General features: G+C 39.8%; 1 protein-coding gene across 3 annotated transcripts in view; it reads left to right on the plus strand.

The window, feature by feature from the left end:
* Positions 1 to 26,395, plus strand: part of CFAP58 (cilia and flagella associated protein 58) — a 106,725-nt gene that overhangs the window by 20,444 nt on the left and 59,886 nt on the right. For all 3 annotated transcript variants that reach the window (XM_049645697.1, XM_049645699.1, XM_049645698.1), the window contains exons 8-11: positions 1,286 to 1,368; positions 6,188 to 6,379; positions 16,956 to 17,117; positions 17,820 to 17,966. In XM_049645697.1, coding sequence (XP_049501654.1) covers positions 1,286 to 1,368; positions 6,188 to 6,379; positions 16,956 to 17,117; positions 17,820 to 17,966 — 584 coding nt within the window. The remainder of the gene's footprint in view (positions 1 to 1,285; positions 1,369 to 6,187; positions 6,380 to 16,955; positions 17,118 to 17,819; positions 17,967 to 26,395) is intronic.

Genomic DNA, 26,395 nt, shown 5'->3' on the forward strand with positions numbered 1-26,395 from the left:
AGCAAAGATTGAGAGATTTAATGAAAGAGTTCTCACAAATCCATAAAAGGGGTAAACAATTCATGAGAAAAATGGGCATAGGGCAAGTGTGGGCAAATTTAAAAACAAATACAGGGGGCACCTGGGTGCCTCAGTGGGCTCAGGTCTTGATCTCATGGTTTGTGAGTTGGAGTCCCTCATTAGGCTCTGCGCTGATGGTGTGGAGCCTACTTGGGTTTCTCTCTCTCTCTCTCTCTCTCTCTCTCCATTTCCCCCCTCAAAATAAATAAATAAACTTAAAAAACTCACTGTTAAAAAAACCCAGAAATACAAGTAAGTGGTCATTAAACATGAAAAAGTAGTTGATTTCACTACTAATCAAGGAAATGTAAATGAAATACAGACATACTGGCTTTGATACTCTATTGGCTTGTTAAAGATCAAAGAGTGATAATATCCAGTGATGGTCTGGGTGTGGATTTAAGCTGCTATTAGTTTTCTGGAGAGAAATTTGGCAGTAGGAGAGAGATGTCTTTTTTTTTTTTATCACCTTCAATCCAGGACTTCCTCTTCTAGAGTAACAAATGAATGAGAACTTTCACAGAATTATGGCTTATAATTGCAAATAAATAAGTAAAATGGAAGCAATTTAAATGTTAAGGTAGGGGATTGGCTAAATAAATTACGCATTTTCATATAGTGAAATATCACAGAGTCATTAAAATTCTGTTGTAGTTGCACATTTATAACATAGAGAGGCATTTATTTTATGTTAGTTAATTACGAAAGCAAGCTACAAAACAGTATGTGTAGTATAATTCATTTTGGTGTATGTATATGAATGTGTATATATTTATATTTTTATGCACACACATATTTGCATAGGAAAAAGTCTGGAAAGAGACATATGAAAATCCTAAGTAGATTCTGGTTGACTTGAAATTTTTTCCCTTTTGTTATTTGGATGTCTCATTTCTGTCTGTATTCCTAATTATTTGTATAATTAGAAAGATTTAAAAAGAGCAAGGACTCTTGGAGTCAGAGAAACCACGCTCCCAGCCTCAGCCCCTCACTTCTTGGCTGCAGACTATTGGCATGTGGCTTAATTCCTCTAAGCCTCAGTTTCCGTCTGAGGACAGGGGACCTCCTTCATGGTGTTATGGTGAAGATCATGTAACCCTCAATAAATAGTAGTTTTATAGCTGCAGATAAATCTATAAAGCAGTTTCTCTGTTACATTGGCTTTGGCAGATTCTTTCTTAGGTTGGCTTCATATTTCTTCTTCTTCTTCTCCTTGGTCATTTAGAGGTGGAGGCTTCAAAGAAACAAGCAGAACTTGATAAGAAAGCAATGGATGAGCTTCTGAGAGAAAGGGACATATTAAATAAGGTGAGTTTGTTTTCTGTAGCACTGCTAAACAAATGTCTTTCCTTAGTGCTATGATATCTGCCTATTAGGGGATAGAAAACTCTGAGGCGAACAAAAGTAGATTAGAAATAAATAATCGTGCTCAGTTTTCTTCCAAGCTGCTGTGCACAGTCCACCATTCACTGGCTGAGAATTGAAACTGCATTATCACCAGGGAACACAAAGGGACTTGGGAATTATCATATAAACGAGGAGCGGATTTCAGAGCGCTGTGTGGATTCTGATTTTATTGCTGGTGTGTTATTTGGCATCCTAAGCAGTTGATCAAAATTTCTGAATTTAATATCTGTAATCTGCAACTTTTGCTAATCCAGAAGATACAAGTGAGCGCGAATAAAATTCTAACTTTGAGGTGTTTGCTGAAAGAACAGCCGGTTGATGACAAAAACCTTCCCTGTACCTTTTCGGGATGTAGGTTTTTGGTTTTGCTTTTGGCCCTTACATCTCCTAGTCTTTGGAGCTCAATCTGGTCCAAAGCTGAGGAAGGGGTTGGGGGAGGCTTGAGGCCTGGAAAGCCTCCATTCAAGGTGGGGACCCTTACCCCCACCCCTTTCCTCTCCAAACCCTTCCAGAGGATTCCTTCCAGTGATAGTCACTCTTAGGAGATTAACTACTTTCAAGGATTTAGGGTAAATTTCTTGCTCAAGGATTTCCTCCAGGGAGGAGAAATCAAAGGGCCAGTTATAGAGGGGGGAGGCTGCTTGCAGAACAGTCTAGTCTGATGGCTTTTGTCCAAGAGAGCTTCGTCTCATCAAGTAGAAACAGCCTATATCTTTTCATTCCAACTTTTATGATTTCTTTCGGTTTTCCAGAGTTGAACAAATATTGACAAAGTAGGCCACTCTGTAAGCTTAACTGAGACTAGGGATCTCAGGAAGTAGCAGGAAATTACATATCTTTACATGCTGAGCTCTTCTTAGAAAATCATTGTGGTTTTTTGTGTTTTTTTTGCATAATGCTGGAAACTGTTCCTTTATTCTATAAATTTGCACATGCAAACAATGTTGTTGGATTTAGATTTGTAATTAAATTTTTTTTTAGTTTAGAGAGAGACCATGCATGAACTGGGGAGAGGGGCAAAGGGTGGGGGGAGAGAATCCTAGGCAGGCTCCATGCCTAGCGGAGAGCCTGATGCAAGGCTCCATCTCACCACCCTGAGATATGATCTGAACCAAAATCAAGAGTTGGATGCTCAACTGACTGAGCCACCCAGGTGCCCCCTTTTAATTTATTTTAAACATATACATTTAATTCATTTATATTTTATGTATTCTGGTAAACAACCAGTAGATTTTTCTGCCACAACAGGACATATAGAGCACCGTTACTTTTACATTTATTTGTTTAATTTGACTGATGTCAGTTCCTCCTCTAGGGCAGGGTATACTTTCTTTTTTCTTTTCTGGTGGGCACATCCTTAGTGCCTAGCACAGCATCCAGCTCTCCGCAGGTATGCAATCAACCTTTACTGGTAATACATTCTTTCCCCAACGACTTGAAATGCCACCTTCACTGAATGAATGAGTGACATGGTTTTGACAGGCAGCAATGTTAATATATTTTGGCTCTTTCAGTGTCATGTTAAAGTGGCTTTGTCTTTTCTGGAGTGAAAGTTTAATTCAATACTTGAAAATAAAGTTGACCTTTTCTATTTTCTGCATCATCACCCAGCCAAGGTTTACGGTCTTTATATTCCGTGGTTTTCAGACCCCTGGCTGCAAGTCTGTATTGGTAGGAGATTTGGGAAGGGGCCACCAGGTGCCTCGTGGAACCCAAGGATCCAGGTGGAACTGATGGGAACCTGACCTGACATCTTGGGATACACGAAAGCCCTGTCTCACCACCACTGGATTTCCTGCTGAGTTTTTGCTTTCGTTTCTCTCTTTCACAGAAGATTGCCTCCCTGTTTCCCAGTCTGTTTGGGAAAAAAAAAAGGCTATCATCAACAGCTCCCAGTTTACATCCTATACTGACCTTCAAAAAGCTAAAGGCCCTATTTCAAAAATCCCTGATCCCTTCAGCTATGGCCAGAGAAGTGAACCCTCTTGCATGAGTGTGGCTGTCAGGGTGACACTGTTGTTGCCTCCATGTTTTCAGGGAACACTCTGGCTTCTCAGGCAGCCAATCCAAGGACTTTCTGCTTCAGCATCAGAAATCACTAGTGCAGCTTAAAAAAAAAATATCGGCAGCTGCATCCCATCCCAGAATCAGAATCTCTGGATCTGAGACACAGGCATCTGCATTTCCTTAAGAAACTGGGTTAGTTATTTTATTGTAGTAAAATACACATAAGACAATATTTACCATTAGTGACATTTAGTACATTCACAGTTTGTGCAACCATCACCACTATCTAGTTCCAGAACATTCTCATCACTCCCAAAGGAACCCCTACACCTGTAAAACAGTTGTTTCCCCCACCCCTGAAAACTACTAGTCTACTTTTTTCTTCTATGGATTTGACTATTCTGGATATTTATGTAGCTGGACTCATATTATACATGACTTTATGTCTGGCGTCTTTCACTCAGAATGATGTTTTCAGGCTGAAACTGTGCTGTAGCATTAAAAAAAATTTTTTTAAACGTTTATTTATTATTGAGAGACAGAGAGAGACAGACCATGAGCATGGGAGGGGCAGAAAGAGGAGGAGTCACAGAATCCAAAGCAGGCTCCAGGCTCTGAGCTGTCAGCACAAAGCCCGAAGCGGGACTGGAAATCACAAACCGTGAGATCATGACCTGAGTGGAAGTCGGACGCTTAACCGACTGAGCCACCCAGGCACTGCAGGACTTCATTCCTTTTTATGGATGAATAATATTCCACTGTGTGGATATACCACATTTTGATGACCTGTTTATTAGATGATGGACATTTGGGTTGTTTCCACCTTTTGGTTTTTGTGACTAGTGCTGCTGTGAACATTCATGTACAAATTCTTGGTTCGACACCTGTTTTCAGTTCTTTTGGGTGCATACCCAGGAGTGAAATTGTTGGCTCATATGTTAATTCTAGATATTTGCATTTTGAATGAGCTGGTTTTATTTTACTGTGTAGTCAAAGCCCTGTTATGTGATTAGGTTTAAATGTTCTAAGCTCACAAGAACAAGAGTAGAGCTGGGATTGAGGTTATCTTTTTGGGGTCAGCCAGCCCTGGACTCAAATCCTGGCTCTGCCCCAATCCTGTTGTATGAACCTATAGGCAAGCAGCTTAACTTCTGAGTCTTAGTTTCCTACGCTTAAAATGGGAGCAAGAAAGTACTCATTTCCAACCCTAGAGGAGAAAGCAGGAAAAGACCTCGCTGACCTCAGCCGTAGCAATTTCTTACTTGACACATCCCCAAAGGCAAGGGAATTAAAAGCAAAAATGAACTACTGGGACCTTATGAAGATAAAAAGCTTCTGCACAGCAAAGGAAACAACCAACAAAATTAAAAGGCAACCAACGGAATGGGAAAAGATATTTGCAAATGACATATCGGACAAAGGGCTAGTATCCAAAATCTATAAAGAGCTCACCAAACTCCACACCTGAAAAACAAATAACCCAGTGAAGAAATGGGCAGAAAACATGAATAGACACTTCTCTAAAGAAGACATCCGGATGGCCAACAGGCACATGAAAAGATGCTCAACGTCGCTCCTCATCAGGGAAATACAAATCAAAACCACACTCAGATATCACCTCACGCCAGTCAGAGGGGCCAAAATGAACAAATCAGGAGACTATAGATGCTGGAGAGGATGTGGAGAAATGGGAACCCTCTTGCACTGTTGGTGGGAATGCAAATTGGTGCAGCCAGTCTGGAAAACAGTGTGGAGGTTCCTCAAAAAATTAAAAATAGACCTACCCTATGACCCAGCAATAGCACTGCTAGGAATTTACCCAAGGGATATGGGAGTACTGATGCATAGGGGCACTTGTACCCCAATGTTTATAGCAGCACTCTTAACAATAGCCAAATTATGGAAAGAGGCTAAATGTCCATCAACAGATGAATGAATAAAGAAATTGTGGTTTATATACACAATGGAGTACTACATGGCAATGAGAAAGAATGAAATATGGCCCTTTGCAGGAATGTGGATGGAACTGGAGAGTGTTATGCTAAGTGAAATAAGCCATACAGAGAAAGACAGATACCATATGGTTTCACTCTTATGTGGATCCTGAGAAACTTAACAGAAACCCATGGGGGAGGGGAAGGAAAAAAAAAAAAAGAGGTTAGAGTGGAAGAGAGCCAAAGCGTAAGAGACTCTTAAAAACTGAGAACAAACTGAGGGTTGATGGGGGGTGGGAGGGAGGGGAAGTTGGGTGATAGGTATTGAGGAGGGCACCTTTTGGGATGAGCACTGGGTGTTGTATGGAAACCAATTTGACAATAAATTTCATATATTGGAAAAAAAAAAGAAAAAAAAAGAAAAAGAAAATCTCCCTTAAAAAATTATTTTTGCATATGCTGTCATATACATATACATTTTATGATGATACCATAATATATTTGTTGTATTTTAAAATACAGACTATTTTTTTCAAAAAAAAAAAAGTACTCATTTCCCTTGGATGTTGTGGTCACTTAGTGCACTTACGTATGTGTGTGTCTTGTGCAAAATTAACATAATCTCTAAATAAGATGTAGAGAATATGATTATTTTTATTCACCCAAAAAACAATGTATCTAATTATTTTAGGGGTGAAACAGGGTAAATTTACCCCCCCCCCGCCCTCGCCGCACATACATTTTGAGTAACGTGACTGCTCTCTTGTCTTTATTTTTAGAACATGCTTAAGGCAATCCATGCGACCCAGAAACAGATAGACCTGGTAAAGCTCCATGAACAATCCAAGAGGAACCTGGAAGAAGAAATCCAGAACTACAAGGATGAGGCTCAGAAGCAGAGAAAGATCATCTTTCAGCTGGAAAAGGAGCGAGATCGGTACATCAATGAAGCCAGTGACCTTACCCAAAAGGTAAGTCACTCCTTGACGATGTGGATGGAGCACAAGCACGTTCTTTCTGATCGTCACACACTGTAGCAAAGAGGATTTATTCAGATGTGCGCTTGTGGTTTGCATGAGAATTTAAGAGAAATGACGTCAGCAGAGTAAAAGCTGTCCCAGAGCTGATCTGGGCCAAACTGTGAAATGGACAAGGCCAGTGCTTAGGGGTCCCCTTCACCTGTTGTCGTGCCGTGCAGCTTCCCAGAGCTGGATGCGTGGGGGTGGGATGGGATGGGGGGGGAGCTCTTGGCATCGTTATCTCTGCACCCTTTGTTCACACCCCCCACGTCTGGCCCTGAAACCCTTGTCCCTTCAGACCGAGGATTGCAGCTAGTAGTTAGGAGCAAGGTATCCAATTAAATAACCTCAGATTAAGACATGAGTAACTACTGGCACCAGGCAAACGTTCACACAAGTGTGGGGAACCTGAAACCTCACCTGTGGCAGAAATTCACAGGGTGCGTAGCTAAGTCCCACATCTCTACCTCTTGTAAGCTGCTGAGGAGAGAGAATGCTCAAGGCAGTATCTTGAAGAATGACTTCGGGGATTTGGATTCTACTTTAACCAGTTGTCTTAGCACATTGCCAGCATTAAGCATGACTGGTCAGACTATCCACCTTCAGTGCATTCACAGCTGCATAGAGCAGGGGGCTTCACGAGGGGGTTTCATGGTGTCAGGAGGTGGGGTTGGGGAATGGGGGAAAGTTTTAAGTATGAGGCTGAGAGAAGAGAGTTTGGGAGAAAAGACTCATTTAATGAGGTTCCCAACCACCCCCGGCTGCCTCGAAAAGTGTTCTCTACTCTGTAGCATAAGCCCTCTTTATCATCTCCTCAATGAAATCTTCAGTGCATTCTACAGTGTTTACCAGTGCGCTTGAATGTTTACATTTGTTTTGTGTTTTTTCTGGAGTGGGATCTCAGAGAAGATGACAAGGAGGACAGCCAACATTTGAATTATAAACATTAAGAAAGTGGGAAACAAGCATTACTGTTAGGAAATCAGCTTCTTCCCGCTTAGACTAAATAAATGCCAAGCAGATGTTTGTAGAATGTAAGTTTGGAGGAACACAAATGCATATGCTCTGTCAAGCCCTGGCTGGACGTGTCTTCCTTGTAAAAGATCCCCCCGGTGATTCTCATACCCCTGACTGGGAGCCGTTGGTATACAGCATTTCTCTTCTGACTTAATCATCTTACAAGCGCCATTGATTGATTTCCTGACTCGGAGACGACCAGCTGTCAGTTCAGGAACTCATATTCTCCAGCCTGGGCTGGCCCATTAGGCTCTGCATCCGTCAGCTTAAGCTATAACAAATAACCCTCAAATTTCAGTGGTTTATAGCAACAAAGATTTATCTTTTGCTCAAATCAATGGCCTTTGAGGGTCAGCTGCAGCCCTGTTTCATGCCATCTTCACTTCAGGCTGGCCTCGTACAGAGGGAAAACAGAGTAATAGTGAACCTTGTGATGCTCTCAGAGCTTCTGCTGGTAAGGGAAGGGCGCAGGGCTTGTCCATTCATATTCCCTTGGCCAAAGCTAGTCACGTGGCCAAGCCCAACATCCCTGGATAGGAGTATAAATCCTTCTAAGAGAGAGGCACTGTCTGGTGAGACAGTAAATATATCTGAACATATAATCTGTCGCAGCTTCCTACTTCACCTTCTTGATGATCAATCTCTCTCCACTCCTGGCTGCCATCACACTATCAAAACTAGCTGTTAAAAATTCTGATGTGATCTTAGTATCACCCCCAGCCTTACAAACCTCTGTCACTTCTCAGCAACTGGGGCAGTGCATCTTTAGCACATGTAGAAAATAATATGTCTATAGCTAGTGGGAATTAGGGGGAAACTGCTCAGGGCTGCAGCGGACTAACCCAGGGATGCCTTGGTCCCCCCTGGTAGAGTGAGTCAGTATTTGGACACATATCTATAACGCATGCAAGACAAAGTAATTGGTATGCTGTGATTTATGAGACAGAGTCCAAGCTCTTTGTTCTTCCTGGAAAATCCTTCCTTCCCTTCTCTGTATGGAAAACTCCTCTTCATCCTTCAATACCCAGCTCAAGTGCTCGTCTCTGGGGTCATGCCTGCCCTGACCTCTACTTTACGGATTTGTTGATATCTCTGGAATGGCACTTATCATCTTCTCGAGTATTTTCTTTGCACATTTGTTTTTCTTACTTTACAGAGAGCTCTTGAGAATAGGGTCTTTACCTCATTCATTTCTTCACCTGCAGTGTGCTGGTAAATACTAGGCACCAATAAAGTGTGTGTTAAACAGATGGATACATGACAAGTGATAAAAAGAATGCTGCCACTGATTTTAATACAGGATTATATATTTTTCTGTTTCCTTGTAAAAGGTAAGGGTACCAAGTTTTTTGTTGTTGTTTATTTTTTCTCTTTTCTTTTCTTTCTTTTCTTTAACTTAAATCCAAGTTAGTTAATGTATAGTATAGTATTGGTTTCAGGAGCAGAATTTAGTGATTCATCACTTACATACAACACCCAATGCTCATCCCAAGTGTCCTCCTTAATGCCCATCACCCATTTAGCCCATCCCCCCACCCAACTCCCCTCCAGCAACCCTCAGCTTGTTCTCTGTATTTAGAAATCTCTTATGGTTTGCCTCTAAAAGTGCCAAGTTTTGCTGGTAACTGTTTTTCACAATTTCTGATGTTTAATCGCATAAGCTTATATAATATATCACTAAATCATCTGAGCACAGTTCTTAAAATATTATTTATTAACTGCAATTTTTCTGTCTCTTACTTAACCCCTGATAGCCTTATATATGTTGCTATGGCAACTCCAGTCATCTCTAGACTTCTTATTAAGGTCCCGTGTGTCCTTAATACATATAAGAAATATGCTCCTCCCCATATTTCTTTCTTTGTTTACTGTTACACACACACACACACACACACACACACACACACACACATACACACACACACTCGCACACACATACCTCACTCATTCAGACAAACAGAAAACTCCCTTTCATGCATTCTATTGATAGGGAGTTGAGGACTGATATCAGGGGCTGGGGATAATGTCACAAAACTGATGTTTTTATCTATTTCTGGAGTGAGTGTATGTTGTTCCAAGTTTTGACCCAGCAATTTCTTTTGTAAGAACTCAATCTATGGAAAAATAAAAATGCAAAGAGTTTTACAAAAGAACATTCTTTGAAATAAATTCTGCTACATTTATATGAGACAATATTATGTACCATGAAAACCACGTGTTTGAAAAGTAGTTTTAAAAATAGGGAACATGTTCACAATATGAATCTGACAAAAACAGAATGCAAAATTACTTATATGGTTTGACCTAATTTTATCCGTGTGCATAGGAGAAGGGTTGATATTTGATTTTGAACTCTTCGTATTACTTATTTTCTAAATAGGTACCAAATATTTTTTGAAAGATGGATGGAAAGTATAATTAGATATCTGAATTAACTACTCAAAGACTTACTTATAGGTACTTACATTAAATTCTTCTTCAATAACATTAAAAAAAATTTTTTTTTAATGTTTATTTATTTTTGAGACAGAGAGAGACAGAGCATGAACGGGGGAGGGTCAGAGAGAGAGCGAGACACAGAATCTGAAACAGGCTCCAGGCTCTGAGCCATCAGCACAGAGCCCGACGTGGGGCTCGAACTCACGGACCGTGAGATCATGACCTGAGCCGAAGTCGGACGCTTAACCGACTGAGCCACCCAGGCGCCCCTCAATAACATATTTATCATTATGGGCCTTCCCTCACTTCAGATTCATTTGAAACATGTTGCCATAATGGACAATCTTACCTGAACTATCCTTGGCAGTTTTAGCTATGAGTGACTTATGGCACGGTCTCTTCTGTCTTCTGGGCTGCAAAAACAGTGTCGATATTTGCCTTCTGCTTCTTTCCATTTAGAGAAAAAAAGGTGAAATCTTAGATACTAAAAGGCCTACATTACATTTTATTAATTTCACTTGGCATTTGCAAACAAGGCAGAAGATCCTTTTCTGTGCCAGAATTGGATGGCTCAGAATCCCAAACCTTTTCTTATGTGCCTGTCTCAGTCAACACTTGCCATAATAATGCTGCATAATACAGAACCACCAAATCTCCCTGGAGTGCAAAAATAAGCACTTATTTTGCACACATCTGCAGTTGAGTGGGAGTCAGGTGATCAAGGCTAGGCTTGCCTGTACTTGGCTTGAGGCTGTGAATTGGGTCTGGTTTTGCTCTACATGTTTCTGATTCTCAGGATGCATGGTGTTCTCATGGAGAAAGAAAGGAAAGCAAAGGACAAACCCACCCACACAAGCACAATTCACAGCTCTCTACTTGCCTAATGTCCTTTGACATCCCATTGGCTGTGGCAAGTCACATGTCTGATCTCAACAGCAAGGGGAGATAGACTCTTCCCACCGAGGCGGTGGGGACAGGGAGAGGGAGTGAATATTTGCAGAACCATAAGATAACCTAGTCCAACGTTTCAGCACTTTTTATCCTCATGGTTTCTCCTCTGCTGCACTCCCAAATTTTACTATTCAGATAAGTCGAGAGGCACTAGGAATGGCATTGTGAGTTGTGGTCCACCATATTTACTGAACTTTTGTAAATTCTGGGTAAAACCATTCCTGGTTAATAGTTAAATCTGTGACCCATCTTGCACATTATGCACTTAACTCATTTTAGAACCCCTCCCTTTTCATTTTAAATGTTAAACTTCTGGCCATTCCTCTCCCAGACATTTTATATGCCAGAAAGCATTCTTTCACAATGGATGCTTACCTACATGTCCCTTAATGCTCTGCTTATTTGCCTGTAACAGTGTCACTCATGCAAAACCCTCCTGCACAAAGTTCCAAGGCATGAATAATAATGTGCTTTCAAGGGCTTAGCAGTAAATGAGGAAAGCAAAGGTTGATCAAAGAAATATTGTTGACTGAATAGGTACTTCATGATGAAATGAAGCTCCTGTTTCTTTGATATTAATTTGAAGTTTTATAAGAGCATCTTCCATAGGATAGAACCCCGGACATACACAACTTATAAGCTTTTTCTGTTGTAATAAAATTAGTGTACAAGGGATTACTGCTTTCCTGCAGAACAGAATTTGACCCATAGAAACATCAAATTTGTTAAGTACTAATATTATAGAATAGGACATAATGTTAACCTGTCACAAAAATCTATTATTTATTAAATGATGAAATTATGATATGCTGGGTACTTAGATGATGGTGTAAATATATGTATCTTCTCACTTAAATCCTCATAATAGCCATCTGAGGTAGATACTATTCTATCCCTCATTTTATGACATAATGTAATATGTTATTAAAAACAGACACATAGATATGCCTCTCTAAATTTAAGGTAGAAGATAAAATAAGAAAGCAAGAAAAATAGAGGAGACTTAAAATCTCACGTGCCTGGCCACATAGAGTTTTTGTTTGTTTGGTTTTTTTTGGTTTGTTTGCTTTTTTTAAGAGAGTGAGTTTTTTAGTTTCATTATGAAGGTAAAGGCATTGTCAGCATTCAAACCATTGACATTGAGTCAGAAAAACTTATTGGAGAAGTTTATTATACTGATATTTCATCAAATGTAAGTTAAAGGGTTCCAAATTCAATGACCTACTTTCTTATCCTGCCTTAGTCTATATGATGTTTTGACTATGCTGCAGATTTCCAGCATGCATTATTGATTTTTATCTCACTCTTATTTCTATTGTCAGGTTGTTTTAACAGAAAAAGAAAAGGTAGTAGGTTATAAACTGGAATTGTATCCTCATAGTGCACTGTAAGCATTTTCTGGGCTAGTCTGAAGTAGGCTTATGAGGGCCAGGATCTCCAAGTCTCTGGCTGTAACAAAGCTTTCTATATTTGTGTGGGATTTATCTTATGAGTTGGTTTGAGGTATCTAAAAGTGTAATCAATTAATTAAACTCCAGTCCCACAGCTGGCATCCCATATTCTCTGATATGCCATTTTCAACAGGGGACAATCTACTGACTAAAGGCTTTGCTCCTACTTAACACCCCACACATTTTATGAATTTTCAGGATTTGACATCAGTTTGAATGATTTCCATAGAAAAAAATCGAGTTCCAACCCTCAGAACTAAATTGCTTTGTAAATTGTCTTTTCCTTTTTCCTTTTTTTTCCATTGTCACTTAACTAAAATATCTTTGATCTTGGTATCACGATGGGTTCTTATTACTCCCAGCTTTAACAATCCAGAAGCATGTGCACTGTGATTTTGTGCACTGTTTTGTGCAGAAAGATGGACCCTGGCAGCCGATGCCTCCAAAAGAAATGCCCTTGGCTGCATCCTTTTTCTGGAGTGTTCTTCTGTCTGTGCAAAGGATTATTCTTGTTATATCTCAAAGTGATTGAACAAGCGATTTTTTTCTTTTCTCTGATGTGCAGCTTGATATTCTGAATGCTGATGATGCTGTTCAAAGTATTTTCAATCCATTCGTTTCACTGACCCCAAAGAGGGTAATCATGTCCATAGAAAGGCTAAATTTTAGTCTAAAGTAGTGCCTTTTCTTTTTTTAAAATCAAACAAATAACTGATCTAATGGATATCTTATTTAGGTTTTTACATTTATTTTTAACTTACACATTTTCGTTACTGTGGTGGTACCTTAAAACACTGCCTGCTATAGATTCTGCAGATATGGATCAAAGAAATGAGGGGAGAAGGAATGGGGTTTCCATTCATTTCAGATGTATCCACATGCCTTTTCCCCAGACCTCCTTGTCTCAGATTTTCTAATTTATTTCCTTCTAGATCCTCAACCAACCATCGAAATCATTCACCACTGTCTGTATACATTCTTACTTTGGGATACTTACTTTCTTTTTTTTTTTTTAAATTAACGTTTATTTATTTTTGAGACAGGGAGAGACAGAGCATGAACAGGGGAGGGTCAGAGAGAGGGAGACACAGAATCTGAAACAGGCTCCAGGCTCTGAGCCATCAGCACAGAGCCCGACGCGGGGCTCGAACTCACGGACCGCGAGATCATGACCTGAGCCGAAGTCGGCCCCTTAACCGACTGAGCCACCCAGGCGCCCCTGGGATACTTTCTTTCCACACAGAGTGGATGATAGCAATTAATAATAATAAAACTATAAAAGCATATGAAAATACTTCGTACAAATCTAGTGGCATAAATTTAAAAAAAATGGCCGAAATGGTCAATTCTCTCAAAAATACATACCTACATCAAGGTATGACTTGAGGAGAAGTAGAAAACATAGAAAAATCAATAGCTATGGCCACCAAAAAAAAAAAAAAAAAATGAGGGAGAATAAGCTCCAACACTCACAGAGGGCCTAATAACTTTATAATTGAGTTTCTTCAGACTTTTAAGAATCAAATAGTTCTCAGGCTCTATAACTGTCGAAAAAGTGCTGCTCATGCACTTTGTATCTTTTGGGGTAATACTGATTGGCACTGCTCTAGTGATGTATAACCCATGCCTTCTGCAGTGATAATGAATAAAGACTCCAGGCCAAGGAGAGAGCTTGGGGTCTGAGGTGAGTCCTTGGTTGGGATGGTTGAGGAATAAAAAGGAAGAGGTAGTTCCCACAAATTGTCTAAATCCCAAATATTAACTGCTTAGAAAATATATGTAGGACCATTCTTAGAAACTATCCATTAACCTTCCAGTGTTTGAACCTGTCATAACACCCTATACATGTCCTGGTTATATTTGTACCTTGGTTATCCATTTTGTGGTGGAGTCACTCAGCAGAGGTGAACTTGAGGGTAGGGAATGTGTCTTCTGGTTCTTTACATCACTAGTGCTTTTACAGTGCCTGCCATAGATAAGTCCTCAATACATGTTTATTGAGTGAATGAATAAATGGGTGAGTGGATGAAAGAGTGAACAGAAAGGTACTCTGTTCACTTTACGAAACTAGCAGAAACCTTGATACTGAAATAGAACGAAAAAGGAAGTTAGAGACTTAGATCACTTGTGAATACTTATGCAGAATCCTAAATGAAATTCTGGCAAACCAAATTCAACAGTACATTAAAAGCATCATCCAGTATGACCAAAGAGGTTTTGTCCTGAAACTGCAAGGATAGTTTTCTGTTAAGAAAACTGTTGCTGGCACTATGGAAATGGAAAGCGTTACAGCCATTTTGGAAATCAATCTATCAATATCTATTAAAGTTAAAAACGTATATGTCTTTTGAACCAGATATTTCACTCCTGGGAATCCTTCCCAACAGAAGTAAAAACACAGGAGCATAAGGACACATGTACAGAAATGATTATTTCAGCAGGGTTCAGAGCAGCAAAAAAGTGGAAACCAAACTAAGGCCCCTCAGAGGGGAAGAGCTGAATGTATAGTGTCTCACTCACACTGGAGGGCATTAAACCACCTTTAAAGAGAATGAATTAGAGCTACTCCACATGATTCCCCAAAATATTATCGAGAGATTAAAAAGCAAGGTGCACAAAATGTGTATAAGGAGATTACATTTTGCTAAAAAATAAAAACAAAACCCAAAAAAGCAAGACAAAGGAAGACAAACAAATCCCTGTGTCTGTATATTTACTAGTTGAAGAGCTGTGGGTGATATTACTTTTTTTTTTTACTTAAATTTCTTTCCTTGTAAAATGAGGGTGATTAATAATGCATATCTCATAGGATTTTTTGTAAAGATTAAATGATAGAATGTACCTGAGAAATATTGGCTGTTATTATTATTATGCTAGAAGACTTGAATATATGTAGAATTCAAAGAAAAATGTGGAAGAACACATACTAAATTGTTAACCTGGTTACTTTATGTGTCAATGAGGGGTTGATATGGGTAGAAGAGAGAAGGAAGATCCAAGTAAATAAGTAAAAGAAAAAAAAATTCACGTTGATGCATTTATTTAAAATTATGGCACATGGGACTACTTATAAACACATAAAATTAAAATACTTATAAAAGGAAACATTTATTAGTAAGTATATCAAATAAATAGAACCAATAAGAAAAAAATAGTATAAAATAATATACGCTGAAAAGGCTTTTACTAATATTTAACTCCATCCTTCCTTAAATATTTTTTAAATGTTTATTTATTTATTTTGAGAGAGAGACAGAGAGACAGAGAGTTGGGGAGAGGCAGAGAGAGAGGGAAAGAGAGAATCCCAAGCAGGCCCCGTGCTGTCAGTGCAGAGCCCAATGCCGAGCTCGAACTCACAAACTGGGAGATCCTGACCTGAACTGAAACCAAGAGTTGCAGGCTTAACTGACGGAGCCAACCAGGTGCCCCTTTCCTTAAATATTTCTAAGAAAACTTTGAAAGGTGTTTATTTAAAGATATAAAGGATAAATATATTAAACACTAGGCATCATTAACTCTGATGGGAAGACATTAGAATTGTTTCTTGGAGTGTGTTTTCTGGAATACTAACTCCACATGGGGGAATAAAAGGCTTCTGTAGTGCAATGACTTGGGAACATGTTGCTCACAAGTAACCCACACCTGAGTCGTAATGAATATGAGTATGTCAAAGGTGTAAGTACTTTTTGACCTTTAGGTTCTAGATAAAATACCTCCTTTTCAGAGAAAACTTCTCTGGCCATGTTACTGCATGGACATGCCCTTCTTTCTATTCTCTGTCATTGCTGTTTCTTTCCTTTAGTTATAACCATTAATTAAAATAACGCCACTGAAATGCAGTAAAAATCTTCTGAAGAATTTTCCCCTTATATATTCTAGCTTTTGTCTAGACCATCATTCCATTGATTCAGTCTTCCTTGCTAAAGTTTTTCTTCTGAAGGAATTTTTGAAGAAGTTTGTCCTTAAAAAATCAATTTCTGTGGACATTGCAGCTAAGAGTCATGATTATATAATTTCAATTGTATGGATTGCTTGTTGAGAAGCATTGGCTCACGGTGGAATTTTGTGCCTTGGTTTTTCATAGTTGCAAAAAAGAGGCAGTTATCTTGTATCTCATCTTTCCTAGAAGTGTTTTGTGCACAATAGAATGCATTTTTATGAAATCCTTTGAGTTTCCCTGATGGAGCGTGTTTGACATTGGCAAGACAGTGCTTTGATTGCTATCGATGTCCAAAGGCCACTTTTCTTTTTCGTGGTTAAATTTATAAAGCTGTGAGTGTGGCCAAACAGCTAAGTTATCTCTTATCTTTCTTAGTGCTCCATGTGAAGATCTGTTTAAACCTGCACCTTTTCTTTTTCTTTTTCTTTTTTTGGTGGGTGGGTGTTCAGGAGAGGTTTTCAGAATTGAAAGAATTTTTTTCCTCTTGTGATCACAAAATAACTGCTAAAGCCTTCATGCTTGAGCAGAACTCTGGTGTAGATAAAATGTATGTTTGCCCCTAATCAGCTGGGCTGAATTTCTGTGTTGCACTGCAGTGATCAGAACTGCAGTCAGATTTCCTGATTGCTAACATTTCTACCAGCTACCCTTAGATCAAAATCTGTTTGTCCTGAACTGATAATTACAGATTGGCTATGTAACCATTTTCCTATACTTCTTTTTCCCCCAGGTTCTCATGAACATGGAAGACATAAAAATCCGTGAAATGCAGATTTTTGACTACAGGAAAAAAATCGCTGAATCAGAAACTAAATTAAAACAGCAACAGAACCTGTATGAAGCGGTGAGGTCAGACAGGAATCTGTATAGCAAAAATCTAGTTGAGGCTCAGGTAAAGAATATGTTTTTGTCTTTATGTTTTGACTCTTCCCCTTCCTGGGTTCAAAGCAGTTTCTGTTATCTTAATGGCAGGATTTAGAACAAGGCAAGCAAGAAATCTCATGGAATTCACCTGAGAGAGAAGGATCAGTTTGTGCAAAACTATCAGATTATTTGAAATAGAAATGACACAACTTGATACAATGTGAAGATCATGGTCCTGCTTTTAATTATTATGTAGAATTGCCATTCTCTTGTTTCTAATTTTTCAAACTGCTAATAGCTACCATGGCTGAGAGGGGAGCAGCATTCTGTTGTCATTTAATTGCACATCTTTGCTTTGTAATCTCTTAGTTATAATGTTTGTTGTTGGGCCAATTCTTCCCTTGTAAAATGAAGAATAAAATGTGTGTGTTGTGTATATGTTTGTTGTATGTGTGTTGTATGTATGTGTTGTGTGTGTATGTGTGTGTGAACTGTTCATTATGCATACTTTGTATATATCTCATGAGAATATTTTGAGAGTTAATGCTACAAAGTACTTTCAGGTTGATGGGCACAAGGTACAAAGAACAACAACCTGGTGGTGATTGTCCAGGAGACCATTGTTTTGAGAGAACCTCCCTTAAAAGCTCTTGACTATGTATTGAACTTCTATACAGAGGGTGATGTCTATTTAATTCACTTTCAAACATTTCTCCTTTCATTTTGTTAGGATGAAATAACAGAAATGAAGAGAAAATTAAAGATTATGACCCATCAGGTAGATCAGCTGAAAGAAGAAATCTCAGCCAAAGAGTCAGCACTTGTGAAGTTACATCTGGAACAGCAGCGGATAGAAAAGGAGAAGGAAACTTTGAAGGTACAGATCTTATAATAAAAGTGATGGACCAATAGACTACATCTTTGGCCCACTTGAGGCAGGCTCCATGCTCATTGAAGGCAACAAGGTGCAGGGAGAACAACCGAGGAACCAGGAGGGTGAACTCTAACACCTTCAGGTCAGGCTTCTGTATGGGTAGTGCTCCCAGGTAGAGCAGAGGAGGAAGCCAGTGGAGATGCATAAGCACCCCTTTCACCTATACTGCTATCATCACATCAGTGGAAGAGAAACTAGCAGGTCAGCAGTGCCTAGGAAGTCCTGGAGCTTGCAGGCTTGCTACAATCCCTTTGCATTTATAACCTCAGTCCAACACCCATACCCAACCCTCCCAAACTCTTCCCTGGACCTTCCATAAGGTGGTGCTGGCGAGACTTTGTCCCTCTGCTCCTAATAGTTGTTTGCTTTATGTGCACCTGAGTTTTCTACCTGCATTAGCATTAGCCACTCCTCCAGAGGATCACCTCTGTCTTTGTATATACTACTAAGACATATCCTTTTAAATCTACTAACTTCGAACATTATATGTCTACCAATATAACATAAAGACTTTCCCCAAGAATACAGACCAAATAATTATGCCCTTTCAAATCCATGAACCAAATATGTTTTAGTATACACATTCACTAAACCTATTTTCCTTTTCCTATCCAATCCAGTAGATTTCCCTTCTAATCCATTTGACCGAAGAATTAAAAAGGAACTTCTAAGAGTATGAAAGTATCACTTTCATTTGAAAATGTATACGCAGAATACTCACGGATGTCTATAAGCCACTTGCAGGAACTATCTATAGCAAATGAGAGACTGGGTGTCTTGGTTTCTGCACATATTTGTTTTCAAAGATAGTTTCTATATTGAAAATGTGTAGCTTTAATGCCAAATTTCCTTGATTCCAAGATGCCATAGATTGAATATACACTCTGAATTTCATAATGGGTTTTGTCAACTTAATGATGGGTCTTTGTGTAAATAAAACTACTATATTAAATCAAGGCACATTTGGTTTGAGAAAGATTAAAATATAACAAAACTGCCTTTACAAAAAGATATGATAATTGATATTTACCGGTCTAAGACTTGATCTTCCCACTCTAGATTATGATACAAAAGGAATAGGAGGAGGGACTTAAGATGGTGGAATAGTAAGGGGACCCTGAGCTTGCCTTGTCCCTCGAATACAGCTAGATCAACATGAAATCATTTTAAACAACTAGGATATCGGTCTGAGGATTATGAAAACAATCTACACAATTGGAGGGAGAGAATGTGACAGAAACAAGGATTGGAGCTGTGAATTGGGGGAGAGGAAAGCAGTGGTGCTGCGTAGGGAAGGGAACCCTTTGGCAGGGAGTGGTCAGGAAGAGAGAGAAAGAGTGGTGGGGATTGAATTAGTGTAGGATTTGTGGGAGATTCTGTGGTGCAGGGATCCCCTGGGTTGCACTGGGAGAGATTGCCCCCCACTTCCTACTGTACATTTTGAAGAGGGTTTTTTTTTTTTTTTTTGCCTTTCCAAGGACAAAAGACCCACCAGGAGCTGTTGAGTGGCCAATTCAACTTCAGGGAACAGTGGTGCCCACAGATGGATGATATCCTGGTCCCAGCTTTTTGCTCTGTGCCACAATAGACTCCAGCGACTGGGTGTGCACTGTGTGACTACTTTTCTGGGACAGAACGGTGAAGGGCTTTCTGTGAGTCTCTCCTCCAGAGGAGGGGAGTGGTCTGAGTTTTGCTGGGCCTTTTAAGATTTGGTGTTTCGAAACCCAGCCATTGGCCAGAAATAAAACACAGAACTGTGGCACTGGGAAGACAGGTTAAGGATAGGGATCTGATAAAAGCCTGGGACATTTTTCTGTGAGTTCCTCCTGAACAGCAGAGGCTGTGGGTTCCCATCTCAGGGGAGGAGCGGACGGGATGATGCCATCTTCCACCCCCCGCCCCCCCCCCCCCCCCCCCCCCCCCCGGTGGCACACCCCAGAGAGAAACACAGCACCATCTAGTAGAGGCCGAAATTGCTTCCACCAAGCCCCGCCCACCTACACCTTCCAGGCATATCTCCACTAGGGCAAGTTGGCCTGAACCAGAGTAGCAGGACCCTTGTCCAGAAGACCAGCACAAATCCCTTCCACCTGCTTTGTCTACATTTTATAGTGTGCTGCAATGTTTCAGCTCTAAGGGGAAACTGGATCTAGCTTCATTTGGGTTTCTTTTTGTTTGTTCATTTTCTTTGCTTCTCTTTTTGTTTATGTTGTTTTCTTTTCTTTTTCTTTCTTGGGTACAGAAAGAGCAAATTTGTTATTCTATTTACTTTCTTTATTGTTAAACCTTTTTTGAATTTTTAATTTCTTTTTGAAAATATTTTTTCTTGGGGCGTCAGGGTGGCTCAGTCGGTTGAGTGTCTGCTTCTCTGATGAACATGGGTGCAAAAAGTTTCAACAAAATACTAGCAAATCAAATCCAACAATACATTAAAAGAATTATTCACTATGACCAAGTGGGATTTATTCCTGGATTGCAGGAGTGGTTCAATATCTGCAGATCAATCAATGTGATATACCACATTAATAAAAGAAAGGGTAAAAACCATATGATCATTTCTGTAGATGAAGAAAAAGCATTTGATAAAGTACAGCATCCTTTCTTGACAAAAACCCTCAAGAAAGTAGGGATAGAATGAACATATCTCAACGTCATAAAGGCCATGTACTAAAAACCCACAGCTAATGTCATCCTCAGTGGGAAAAAAACTGAGAGTTTTCCCATTAAGGTGAAGAACATGACAGGCATGTCCACTCTCACCACTATTGTTCAATGTAGTACTGGAAGTCCTAGCCTCAGCAATCAGGCAACAAAAAGAAATAAAAGGCATCCAAATTGGCAAGAAAGACGTCAAACTTTCACTCTTTGCAGATACATGATTCTCTATGTAGAAAACCCAAAAGATTCCACCAAAAAAATTGCTTGAACATGAATTCAGCAAAGTTGCAGGATATAAAATTAATGTACAGAAATCTGTTGCATTTCTATACACCAATAATGAAGCAACATAAAGAGAAATCAAGGAATTGATCCCATTTACAATTGCACTAAAAACCATAAGATACCTAGGAATAAACCTAACTAAAGAGGAAAAATATCTGTACGCTGAAAACTATAGAATGCTAATGAAAGAAATTGAAGAAGACACAAAGAAATGGAAGAACATTCCATGCTTTGGAAGACCAAACATTGTTAAAATGTCTATGCTACCCAAAGCAATCTACACATTCAAGGCAATCCCTATCAAAATGACACCAGCATTCTTCACAGAGCTAGAACAAACAATTCTAAAATGTTTATGGAACCAGAAAAGACCCTGAATAGCCAAAATAATGTTGAAAAGAAAACCAAAGCTGGAGGCATCACAATTCTGGACTTCAAGCTGTTATTACAAAGCTGTAGTCATCAAGATGGTATGGTACTGGCACAAAAAGACACATAGATCAATGGAACAGGATAGAGAACCCAGGAATGGACCCACAGATGTATGGCCAACTAATCTTCAACAAAGCATGAAAGAATATCCAATGGAAAAAAGTCTCTCAGCAAACAGTGTTGGGAAAACTGGACAGTGACTTGCAGAAGAATGAACCTGGACCACTTCTTTATACCATACATAAAAATAAATTCAAAATGGTTGGAAGATGGAAGATGTAAGACAGGAAACCATTAAAATCCTAGAGGAGAAAACGGCAGCCTCTTTGACCTCGACTGCAGCAACTTCTTGCTAGACATGTCTCTGGAGACAAGAAAAGCAAATATGAACTACTGGGACCTAGTCAAGATAAAAATCTTCTGCACAGCAAAGGAAACAATCAACAAAACTAAAAGGCAACCGACGGAATGGGAGAAGATATTTGCAAATGACATATCAGATAAAGGGTTAGTATCCAAAATCTATAAGGAACTTATCAAACCCAACACCCAAAAAACCAGAATAATCCGGTGAAGAAATGGGCAGAGGACATGAATAGACACTTTTCCAAAGAAGACATCCAGGTGGCTAAGAGACACATGAAAAGATGCTCAACATCACTCATCATCAGGGAAATACAAACCAAAACCACAATGAAATACCACCTCACATCTGACAGAACGGCTAACATTAACAACTCAGGAAGCAACAGATATTGATGAGGATGTGAAAAAGGGGAACCCTTTTGCACTGTTGGTGGGAATGCAAACTGGTGCAGCTGCTCTGGAAAACAGTATGGAGGTTCCTCAAAAAGTTAAAAATAGAATTACTCATGACCCAGCAATTGCACTACTAGGTATTTATCCAAAGGATACAAAAATGCTGATTCCAAGGGGCACATGCACCCCAATGTTTATAGCAGCACTATCAGCAATAGCCAAATTATGGAAAGAGCCCAGATGTCCATCAACTGATGAATGGATAAGAAGATGTGAGATACATATACAATGGAAATTACTCGGCAGTCAAATAGAATGAAATCCTACCACTTGCAACAACATGGATGAAGTGAAATAAGTCAGTCAGAGAAAGACAAATATCATATGATTTCACTCATATGTGGAATTTAAGGAACAAAACATAGGGGCAGAGGAGGAAAAATAAAATAAGATAAAAATAGGGAGGCAAACCATGAGGGACTCTTAACTATAAACACAGACGGTTGATGGAGGGGTGAGCTGAATCAGGGTGATGGGTGTTAAAAAGGGCACTTGCTGGGATGAAAACTGGATGTTATAGATAAATGATCAATCACTAAATTCTACTCCTGAAACCAATACTATACTATAAGTTAACTAACTTGAATCCAAATAAAAAATAAATTACTTAAAAAAATTATAACAAATCTGCGTTTAAATGCATTTCCATATAAAGAAATATAAATTTATATTTTTAAATTGGAAAATATCCTTCATCTTTGCCCCTGTTCTCCTTGTTCGAAGGAATAGTTTTGTAGATGGTAGCTTGTTTCACCCTGGAGCCTGTAGTGGGACGGGTTTATTAATCATTGAATGAATCGGAAGAATCTTTTTATAAACAGTGCTTCACCCATCGGCCTCATGGACCCATGTTAGCAAGGCTTCAGTGTAGCTCTATTTGGTACATCATGACATTGATCCTCACCTCTTACTAGTTAGTATTCCCAACTAGTGCTCTTTTCAAAAGATTATGACCCTATGAGTGGGGTCCAAGGTGGAGCTAAACTGCCTTCTATAAAATTCTGCTTTAGATAAAGCAATGTCCTATGCAAGAGATCAATTGTTCCTAATTCCCTAGAGTTTGACTTGGTTATTATTTGTTTCAGTTATGCCCTCCATCATCATACATGTACAGCTCCAAAGAAGCGTCATAATAAAATGAAGGGCAATAGAGCTGGTATTTGGTCCTGTACCAGCACAGCTGGCAGCTGGCGAACATGAAAGGTGATTAAAGGGCTTCTACCCTAGAGAGTCTGCTCTAAACGGGAATCCTAGGTCTGGATAGCTTTGGACCGTTGATTATAGAAAGGTGATTGATTGCTTTGGACTTCCTATGAAACCAGGGTGACTTTTTTTCCCTGGCATTTGCCATTGAGGCAAGAATGAGGAACAGAAAAAGGATGTCTGCTTAATCTATTATTTGAGGTTATCCAATGGTGCTTCGGCTGGATAATTTTGGCCTACCATTAGGCCTGCTTGACATTCTTTAGAAAAACATGACAGCTCAAATATGGAGTTTCAGCCTCTTGCCTTTGTAGCCTCATATTTGAATCACGTTTCACACAGGTCTCTAGATTTCATGCATCTGAAGTTCGCAAACCAAAACCCTGGAGGGAAGGGCAGATTTTCTAGTACCTTTGCTCCAAGAGACATTTAGCCTATTATTGTTGGGCTCTACAAAGCTTCGTGGGCACCTAATTCCTCCTGGAAGGGCAAGCCCCAGCCTGTGTTTTAGACCGTGATACGCCTTTTGACAGGACAACCCAATTTACTACTTCTCCAAGATGACAAAGAGTTGTCCATAATGGATCACCCTTGTCCCCGTTCATCCCCCCTCAAAAGAAACATCTTGCTCCTTCCATATTTCTTTTCCTTTTTCAGTTGCTCCCAGGCCTTACTGACTTCTCAGGATTCTGGACATTGTCAGCACATTATGGTTATGACAGAATGTCAATAGTCCTCTGAGACATCGCTGCATGTGCGTTCATCTGCCCATTCTGTCCCAGTCTTGTTTCATCAGTGCTGACGGAGCCATCTCATTTGGAGTGTCCTAACAAGCCCCTGATTCTGCCTCGTCACCTTCAAATCATCCCACATCAGTCTGACAGCACTTTGATTCCTGGTGAATAATTCAGCAGCAGATTCTCTATGTCCAGAGCCCAGCATCACATTAGCAGCTGGCTTCAGGGCACCTTATCCTTTTACTTAGTGGACTTTCTAGGGTGACCTGGATGGGAGCTGCCACATAGACAGAGAGGGGGAGGGAAAGAAAGCCTAATTATTCTCACGACTAGAAAACTTTAGGTGGTCCTATTAGTCTTAGATGTAAACAGATGATTTCTGTGAAACCCAGTGAATGTTGGGATCATGTACGAATGGGTGAAACACCTGTGAGTATGGTTCTTGAGATATGATTTATACCTGCAGCCAAATTGGATGATATCTATTCCGTAAACACCTATCACAAAACCGTATGATTGTGGAGGCAGTGACTAAAGGGTGTGTCCCGTCATTGCATTACAATTACAACTTCATACCACTGGTAACACTTTCAGAGACGTGGATACCTCAGGTCCCACCTAGAACATTGCTTGATGGGCTTTTGGGAGCCCAGCAATTGTTACCATCTTTCCTGGGTGAGACAGCTCAGATTTATAGCTGCTAAATGCATTAGGCTCAAGGTGTTTTGTTGATGTTAACATTTGCTGCCATAGTCTAATGCCACATCTTGTTTACAGCCCATAAATTTATGACATAAGGAGACCACTCAGAATTTTGATATATTATGGGGGAAAAAAACACACAGCAATGCCAAACGCGTGAACGGTTTTACATTTCAGACAGATACTTTTACACACCGTTGATTGCATTTTAATATAACAGGGGTTTCATTCTGTTCTGCTGATGGATTCCGATCAGCTCTTGGCACTTAGGAACAGGGAAGTGAATGTTGCACATCTGGGAAAATAAAAGTTTTATTAAAGAAAACATGAGCCAAAAAGGTATTTATGGCTGCCTTCACTGTCACCTTAACTGATTAAAGAAAGAGAGAGGCTGGTTCTTTGCTTTCTTTCCCAACAGGATTGCCAAAGTGGTAAGTATTAGACCAGATGTTTTCTCAATAAATATTTGCTTTTGCTTATCCCTGTACCAAAAACATATTCATGAATGAACAAACGAAATGTCATAAAAGAAACCTTTGGTTTCACAGTAGCCGGATGCCTTTAGTTTGTGACATTACACGTCTATTACTAGGTGTGCAGTATCTTCTACTGTTTGGATAAGCTTGAGGTATGGAGTTAATGACTCTTAGCCTCCGTGAGTCCAACCTAACTAGAGTTGGGTTGGGTCACAGGCATTTGCAAATATGGGGCTTTCTGTCATCCCAGTGAACTTTCTGGATGGGTGGAGGTGGTAGTGGTGGTGGTGGTGGGGCTCCCAATACTTCCTTGAAGGAAAAATTTATTACTTTCTCACTGTCATTTGCCAGCCAGCAAACCATTGAAAAGTTGGAGCCTTACTATCATCTTGTCATCCCCCTTGTGTTTCCAGGCATGCGTAATAACAGAGCTCTATTCTTATTTGTTACTTTTTGTGCTGAGCCCGTCTGTGATAAAAACCTGTCCTTCCCATTTGGAAGTGGAACCTCTCAAAGACATACTTTTGTTTCCTTTAATATGAATCCCTCTGTGGCTCCCCATTGTAGACTCTGTCCAGTGTGTGGCACACAAAACCTTTCCCAGTCTGGTTCAGCTTTACCTCCTGCTGTTCCCTACCTAACACTAATCCAGCCACACTGGATGTTGGCTGTGTGGTGAACATACCAGGTACTTTACAATTTGCATGCTTGGCTGTTTAATGCCTTCCCCCAACACAAGTCTCTGCATTTAGGAACTTATCTGTCAGTTGCCAAGGCTCCAACTGGTTCTTCCCTCTAACCCCTGGGCAGGCAGGAATTAGAAACTCCCATGTCCCTTTTCACTCAGTAGATAGCATTTGCACATTGTGGTGTGGTTTTATTTGTCATTTCTAACAGATGATGAATCTTTCAAGTTTTATTCTTGTATTTCACTTACAACAATTGGGTGGTGATAGCAGTGGGGGTACAAGGTTTGGAATCAGAAGATCTGGGTTGGAATCCAAACTCTGCTACTTATTAGCTGTGTGACCGTGTGCAAGTTAATTTGCTTTTCTTTGTC

Source organism: Panthera uncia, chromosome D2, assembly GCF_023721935.1.
Source record: "Panthera uncia isolate 11264 chromosome D2, Puncia_PCG_1.0, whole genome shotgun sequence".
Taxonomy (NCBI): Eukaryota; Metazoa; Chordata; class Mammalia; order Carnivora; family Felidae; genus Panthera; species Panthera uncia.